Below are 8,640 nucleotides of genomic sequence, written 5' to 3'. Positions count from 1 at the left end.
CTTTCCCTTCCTCTCAAGCCCTCCTCCTCTTTCTGATCTTCCTCCTCTACATGTAAACTTAAACTATTCTGCAATGAGTCCACTTGCTTTCTTCATTTTGATTTCTTAGTACCTTTGTTTCTTTTACCTTTGGCTTCTTTCCTCTATACTTAAGTTGTTTTTCTACTAGTCTTTCTTTAGCTCTTATAACTTTGGCCCATGATATTCTTTCTTTCCCCATTCTGATTGTTCTGCACTTTACTTTGACTTTCATTTATGTTAATAACTAAGGTAAGAGATGTTAAGAGCTTTGCTGTTGGTGACAGTAATTCTTGTTGGAGCCAAGCTAAAATGTAGGTCTGAATTTCAAAGATATGGTCTTTTCAATAGACTTAGTTGCCTCATCATGGCTGAGGTTAAAAATATCTTCACATTTAGTATACAAGTTAGAGAAAGAAGCAAATAAGCAAACAATCAACAATAGCAAATAAAAATAAAAAAGAAAAGGAGAAAGAAGAATACTCACTAACTTAACTAAAGGAATTTGACTTTAGTGTTCTCTCTGCTCAGTAACTTAGTTCTAGGTGAAATAAAAAAGAACCCTTTGTGAATGTTTGCCTACTTTTGCTTGTTCCAAAGCTATTAAAAATGTATAATTGTTAACCTACCCAACAGTGCCAGCTGAGACCTGAGCTTATAGAGCTAAAAGGAAGCATAATAAATAGAGTCAATAATATCTGTACTTAGAGGTAAGATTCTCATGCCTGATATATTAATTTAATTTCTTTTTCAAAATTAAAGGAGTTTGTATACAGAATTTGTATATAGTATGTAATATCAAGTAGTCAAGACTTGGTCTTGTAATCTTTTCTCTAAACCATCACAAGTAAATAAAGAAATTATAAATACATGTTTAGGTAAACCAAACTAGAAGACAAAAACAACTGGTATTATTAAGTGTATCTTGGCAGCAAGTTTTTGTAAGGCCGAGGTCTCTATCTCTATGGTTTTTCTCATGACTGCCTTTGTTTCTTTGTAATTGATTCCTGCTCTGGGGTATTTCTTACCAAACAATCCATTTGACATGAGCTAAATCATGATTGTTTATTGTGTTGTGCATTTAAGAAATATCTGGTTAAATTAATTAAACAAGGAAGCCATTAGACTGAGGTGGCTCTAATGCCATGGTAGTTAATGTAAGCAAAGCCAAGTCTAAGCCTGTAAGTGCCTCAAGGGTACAAAATCAAATCTTAATGGCAATCAGTTACAAACAGCCAACTAGGCTTTAAACTAGAGCCAATCAATAATTTCTGTGCTTTCCTTTCACCTGTTCTCTATAAAAGTCTCTCCCTGAGCTCCTGTCAGTGGAGTGCTCTTAATCACTTCCTGTTTGACATTGCCGTATTTGGATTGATTTTCCTCAAAGAAAACTCTTAAAATTTTCAGTTTGCCTCAGTTTATCTTTTAACACTATAAAGTAAAAAGACCACATTGTAAGACCAGATGGAATTCTTTTTATGCTGATGAGATTTGCCTTTTAAAATTAAATGATATTAAACACTTATTCCAACATTGCTTCAAGTGTTTAAAAGAGTTTTTTGAGAGAATGGGCATTCTCCCTGTGAATTGCCTACAGATTCTATTACACCATGAAGTGCCTCCCTGCCCCCACATAAGTCTGGAGTAGCAAAATAGTTACTAAAAAAAAAAAAGCCCACTTACTTTCTCGTATCCCTGAGTAAGTTCACTAATCTTTCTGTGCTTAGTTTCCTCAACTATAAAATGATGATAATAGTAGTAGTTAACTCATAGAATTGTTCTATAAAGAATGAAATATCTAAGTGCTTAGAACAGTACCCGGCACATAATAATGCTATATGCCTTTGCTGTGACTATTTCTACTGCTATTATGACGACTACTGCTAATGTTACTACTATTTAGTACTACTAACAGCCCTCCCTCTTTTCATATTGATTTAAGAATTTATTGGCTCCAAATGACTTTGGCTGCATCTACAAACAAAAAACATCCCCCACAGATGAAGATTGGTCACTAATGAAACAGTGAAAGCTGTATTGCAAGATCTAAAGTTAATTCTGAAAGAACAGTCCCAAAAATATTTTGAGTAATGAAGCAATGTTGAAGTAAATGCAGAATCTCTCAAATGTTTGCTCTGAAGGAAGTCTCTCTCAGCCAGATATAGAATGCACATTTTTAAAAAAGTCAGTCATATATTTACATCTTGTTTCTCCAAGGTAAATACACTTCTTGAAGCCAGAAGCTATATTTTCCACTTCCATGCCTTTCCCATGGCATCTAGCATGTTGATTTAAAATGTGCAGATATGCAATAACTATCTGTACAAAGCAAAAGGAATGTTTTAAGGGAAAGTAAATAAACTGTCTTTTAATTGGCTTGCTCAAGGCCTGGCAGTATATAATCTCATTTCTCTTACCATAGGTGTTTTCTCTGTTACATATGAGTAGGGGTTCCTATCCAATATGAAAGACTTTTTGTTGGAACCATTTGTCTCTCTCAAGAAATAACACATCTCCTCCTCTGTATTTCTTAGACTTTCAAGAAATGTTGGTTATTCTGTTGATTGATTTTCTGCTGTCGTACAGGATGGAAAAAAGGAGCCAAGTTCATGTACCTGTTTGAAGGGGCCCAAACTGTCAGAAATCGGGACAATTGCCTGGATGATAACACTCAGTGACGCCCTCCACAATTTCATCGATGGCCTGGCGATTGGGGCTTCCTGCACCTTGTCACTTCTCCAGGGACTGAGCACTTCCATAGCAATCCTGTGCGAGGAGTTTCCTCATGAGCTAGGTGAGGGGCTCAGCTCATATTGAAAAGTTGGTTACTTCTTGGTTTCAATGGAGTGAGACATTTCAGGTGACACACTCTTAAAAATCTTGCTGATGCATCAAAATGAAGAAGCCCTTGTTGGACGTTGATGATTATCTTTTATCTCATCCCCATGTTGAAAAAACTCTTCACTTGATATTTTCTTCTTCCTCTAGGGGACTTTGTGATCCTACTCAATGCAGGAATGAGCACTCGACAAGCCTTGTTATTCAATTTTCTTTCTGCATGTTCCTGCTACGTTGGGCTAGCTTTTGGCATTTTGGTGGGCAACAATTTTGCTCCAAATATTATATTTGCACTTGCTGGAGGCATGTTCCTCTATATTTCTCTGGCAGATATGGTAAGAAATTTTAAATTTTATCTTATTTTAGATTAAAATTTAGAAATAAACATCTGGGTTATGACTTGACTAAAAGCAAAACGAAGTCTTTTCTGTTGTAATTTAAGACATTCCAGGTTTAACAGATAACTCTTTTTGAGTAGTAGTTTGTACTAATAGTAATTTGAAAGGGAGTCTCATTGATTCTTTAATCTCTGATCTTATTGGTAGTAGAGGAGATAATTTAGTTTTGCCATACTACAGATATTTTTCCAAGACTTTTGCCTTGTGGTGGATAAATCTTGTATTCTACTATAGTATGTTCCTTAGGACTTTTTCCTCTTCTTTTGTGAGGATGTCACATCGGAAGAGGAATAACTTTCTAGAGTAAATAACATTTTGTTATTTAAAAGTTCTAAACAGTGGGAGGGTTTTTTTTGGTTAAACTAAAACTAGCAAATTAAAATTGAACAATATTTATTTGTATCAGTATATATTTGTATCTATGTTTATGTCCATGCTATGTGTGTGTGTGTAAACGAGCATATCAGTGGTCCTGTGCATTTTCGAATGAGTCATGGACATCTTTTTAGAAAGGGAAGATGTGTTACGTGTATACAAATCAAGGAATATTTCCTTTGCATGTGGAACTGAATATGTGTTACAGACATAAATTAATAATTTAATCTCCTTCACCGGCATTCTTAGCTCCACATGATAACTCTCTAGCTCTGTTCGTTGTTCTGTGCAGACCCTCATAAGAGCAAGGATTTCATCTCTTAGAACCATCATTGCATTTATATTTTTCTTCACAGTATTAATGTCTCATACTCTATTTATGCTAAGTCACCACTTCTCCTTTCTCTGACAAAAGAACAGAATCTATTAGCATGTTCAGTTTACAGAAATAATACTAATAAATGAAGCTGTATATACTTATAGCAGTTTAGCTCTTTTCAGAATGGTTTCACAACTTTCACCCATGTATTCTCATAGCAATTTTCTTAAGTTAGGTATGTGATTCACTGTGGATTCTGGAGACCTCTTGGATGCTGGTACAGTGCACCACTGCATACATAGCAAGCATTCTGGCATATGTTTTTTAAAGGGGTATTTACAGATCTCCTCATGGTGCCTTTTCAGTAGAAGTTACCTGCTGAGAAAGGGTAGATTTTAAGTACAGAATTTGGGGTTTTAATTGCTTTCACTGTAATGAGATTGTTACAGTCTTCAATCCTAGAACAGTGCATAATTTATTTAAAACCTTATAATGTTGTGAAGGGGTAGAGCAAGCAAAAGAAAACAAATGGAAGAGAACAGAAATTAAATGCATAGTGATTTCTAAAAGAAATGATTTATTCAGCTACTATGGGTTGATATTTCTGTACCAGGCCTGGAAATTGGTAAGACACTGGGGACACTGCTGTGAGCAAAAGAGGCACAGTCCCTACATTCCTGGGGCTTTCCACCTGCACAGAGGGGAACCTGAAATTCAACAAACAAAAGCACACACATAACTAAGTAATTACAAATAGAAAAAAAAAATCTGTGAAATACAAGGAAAAGCAATATATATGATGAGAGGTGATAATATGGGAATCTAATGTTAAAGTTAGAAGGTGCTAAAGGAAGCCTTTTAAGGAAATGATGCTTTAAGCAGAAACCTGAAGGATTTAACTCATTGAAAAATTGGAGGCAGAAAAGTTCAGATAGAAGTTTTGGTGGGTGTGAAGATTTGAGGTACAAAAGAGGCTGGATGCATTTGAGGTCCTGAAAGAATGGTGTGGATGAAGCAGAAAAGGTGGGGCGGGGGGGTGCATAAAATGAGGTTAATCCCTTGTCACTGATTAACTCACTTGGGGAATACTATTTTAGCCCTTTTATTATTGTTGATGTCGAATAGGACTAAATATTCCTACCGTGTTTCTCCGAAAATAAGACTGGCTCTTATATTAATTAAGTTTTGCTCCAAAAGACGCATTAGGGCTTACGTTCAGGGGATGTCCTCCTGAAAAATCATGCTATGGCTTATTTTCCGGGTAGGTCTTTTTTGGGGGAACACGATATTATGCTAGCTCTACTAAAGCATTTAAACATCTGAAATAAATGACCACTCCCCCATCCCCGCAGAAATCTACAAATGGCTATTTTGTGTTTTCCCACAAGATGGCAACAGTAATCTAACAATACATCTTCTTTCCAGTTTCCAGAGATGAACGATATGCTGAGAGAAAAGGTAACTGGAAGAAAAACCGATTTCACCTTCTTCATGATTCAGAATGCTGGAATGTTAACTGGATTCACAGCCATTCTGCTCATTACTTTGTATGCAGGAGAAATTGAATTGGAGTAATAGGAAATTAAAGCTGGTGTTGTTAATGAAGACATTTAATAAATAAAAAACATCTCCAAAAGGATTTAAAGCTAATCCTGTTTAGTTCAAAGATAATTTTGTTTTCAACTGTAGGTCAAGAAAACTGATTATTACTTTCAGATCTGTGAAAGAAGCCATTGTTTGTTGTTAATAATGCTTCATTATGTTTCAGTTCTAGTCTGAAAAGCCTCCTATACAAGAACTTCAGTAAATACCCACTTTTTCATGTTTCATGCATATTAGAAAATCATCACAAGGAAAGAAACATGCATTCTATAGTCATTTAGGCACCAAGAACGAGAGAAAAATACAAGCTAGGTTATATAAGTTTCTAAACCTCTATGGTAGGATCAAAAGTTCAAGTAGTTTCAGAGTGGTTTTCTTTCAATTAATTTGTTCTAGTGCTTTCATGAGCGAGTCCATCAAAATGCTGAAGAGAATCAAAAGGTATATAACACAGATATAAATGATTCCAAGGCCTTAATGAACTCAAGAAAGAAAGATTGCTCACAGCTTTTGCTGTTTCATATTTCAGTTAGGCTCTTATAGGATTGCTTTGAAAACCATCCAATATGAATTATGAACTCAATAAAGTTTTGCTAGCTCTACGAAGTTTAGACTTTGTCTCATACTCGATCTCTAAGTGTAAACTCTACCAGATTCCATAAAAAGTCAGAATTGCTTTGTGTGACTTGAGTTGTGGTTGTAGAAGACAAATGGCAGAACAGGATGTAAAGCTGTTGACAACTCATTTTCTGTGTACAATGTATTTGCTCTGTGAAGGTAAAGAATATGTTGGTTTGTAGAAAGGAATTGAATATAATTTTAAGCAATTTTTTAAAAAGATGAACACAATTTTTTTAGCAAAGGATATTTTAAATAAAGGCAAAACAACAGCTGGACTGCTGTATGTCACGGACTGATTAACTGGAAAATATGCATTCCTCATCGGATTGTGAGTCATTCAGAAAAGACTTCTTTTGTGCTAAGTCTACATTTTTTCCTATATGGTATACTTTGGAAAAAATTTCTTCTCATCATGGTTGTTTTTCTACCTTTTATAAAATATAGAGCCTGTTTACTCATTTATCAGATATAGAATGTTGGTTTAAAATTGAACACACTAACCCCAATTCACACTCCCAAGTTTGTTTAGGAGAGATGATTTGAAAATGATTTATAAAAGTCAATTATGATCTCAGGAATTACATTTTTCCCACAGACCATAAAATGGTGTCACATAGCAGTAATACAGATTTGATGAATATTTAACATCTATGTGAATGTGCTTTTCACTTTGTGACTGACAATTAAAAAGTTATTGTTTGACCAAAGAGTATACACCTCTGAAACCATGTATTGTGTCACTCATTTATTGTAATTTGTTTAGTAACTTCCATGTACCTGGTATTATGGGGGAGAGAGATAAATAGGAAATTGGTGATGTGTTTATTTCAAAGATATGAAGGAAATAAGTTCTGTAATGCTTAATCATTGTTCATTAAAATCAGTAAGCATAGAATCTATTTTTTATCATGCCATCTGTTTATGTTCTATTTGAAGAAATAATCTTTACCCTTTTAAAGTACAGATTGTATGTCTGGGTTAAGAAACTATTTACAACATGATATTACAACAAATTCTCATTTGGCGGAGATCGTTGTATACTTGGACTGTCTGAGCACTTCATGTTACTCTCTCCATGTGCTGATCTTTTGGCCATTTTCCTCAACTACGAGAAAAGAGGCAATAGAGCATGAAGACCCAAAAACAGAAAGAAAATTCCTACTTATTGGAGACTATGGTGGCAGGTAGAAGGTAGGAAATGGAACGCCATGATTAAATTTAAATTAGCCTAGGTAACTATTGGGAAAATCATAAACCAACCAGTTAACATATCTTATACTGAGGCATTTATTATACCAGTTAAACATACTATAATATTTAGATTTTAAAGATGCTATGACAAACCAAAAATGATTTCAGTGTGTTATATATTGGGTTATATACTTTTATTTATTAATTTTTTATGCTTTATTTATTTTGACATTCAATATTATTTTATATTAATTTCTGGTGTACAGCATAGTGGTTAGACATTTATATAATTTAAGAAGTGATCCCCCTGACTAGTCTAGTACCCATTTGGCACTACACATAGTTATTACCATAGTATTGATCCCAATGTTTTACTTTACATCTCCATGACTCCTTTGTAATAACCCATTTTTACTTCTTAATCCCTTCCCGTTTTTCCCTCACCCCCAACCTCCCTCCCATCTGGCAACCATCAAAATGTTGTCTGTATCTATGAGTTTGTTTCTGTTTTGTTTGTTTATTTTGTTTTTTAGATTCCACATCTAAGCAAAATCCATTATATCTGTTTCTCTGTCTGACATACTCCATTCAGCACAATACCCTCGAAGTCCATCCATGCCGCAGATGGCAGGACCCTCCTCCCATCCATAGCCGAGCAACATTCCATTGTATACATGTACTACCTCCTCTTTATCCATTCGTCCATCAACGGACACCAGGCTGCCTCCACATCTTGGCCATTTTAAACACTGCTGCAGTGAACATATGGATGCACACGCCCACCGAAGTAGCATTTTGGGTTTCTTCAGATAAATATCCAGAAGTGGGATTGCTGGGTCCTTCTTTGTCTCTTCAGCCTTTGTTTTAAAGTCTATTTTGTCTGGTATAAGAATTGCTACCTCAGCATTTTTGTTTGTTTGTTTCCATTTATATTTAAAGGCTGATTGGTTGTGAGGACTGGTTGTTACTACAGGGGAGGAGCTGTGGGGCACAGGTTGAGCTTTCAGAGCAGGGTTCGAGGTAGTGGGGTCTGGTGCCTGCCCTGTCATCTTTGGAGCCGGCTGGGTGATGTTCAGGCTTGGTTCAAAGTCTGCCACTGGGTGTGCCAGCCCCGGGGCCTCCTGAGAGGGGCCTCACTGCAGGCCTATGCCTTGCGTGGGGCCACCTGATATGAGCCACAAAGCAATCCACGGATGGCTGCCACCTGCACCGCACTTGGAGGTGCCTCAAGAGGCCAATCGAGGAACAAAAGCCAGCTGTCGCTAGTGCCAGGCTTAG

General features: G+C 35.9%; 1 protein-coding gene across 2 annotated transcripts in view; it reads left to right on the top strand.

Annotated features, from left to right (window-relative positions):
- The window catches only part of SLC39A8 (solute carrier family 39 member 8), a 67,266-nt gene extending 60,068 nt beyond the window's left edge, over window positions 1-7,198 (top strand). For both annotated transcript variants that reach the window (XM_081062317.1, XM_081062318.1), the window contains 3 exons: window positions 2,605-2,812; window positions 3,007-3,191; window positions 5,374-7,198. In XM_081062317.1, coding sequence (XP_080918443.1) covers window positions 2,605-2,812; window positions 3,007-3,191; window positions 5,374-5,523 — 543 coding nt within the window. In that variant the 3' untranslated portion in view covers window positions 5,524-7,198. The remainder of the gene's footprint in view (window positions 1-2,604; window positions 2,813-3,006; window positions 3,192-5,373) is intronic.
- Window positions 7,199-8,640: the final 1,442 nt, after the last annotated feature.

The sequence above is a fragment of the Rhinolophus hipposideros genome (assembly GCF_964194185.1).
Source record: "Rhinolophus hipposideros genome assembly, chromosome: 1".
Lineage (NCBI taxonomy): Eukaryota > Metazoa > Chordata > Mammalia > Chiroptera > Rhinolophidae > Rhinolophus > Rhinolophus hipposideros.
The sequence above is the reverse complement of the archived record's forward strand: the minus strand, read 5'-3'. Positions and strand labels throughout refer to the sequence as shown.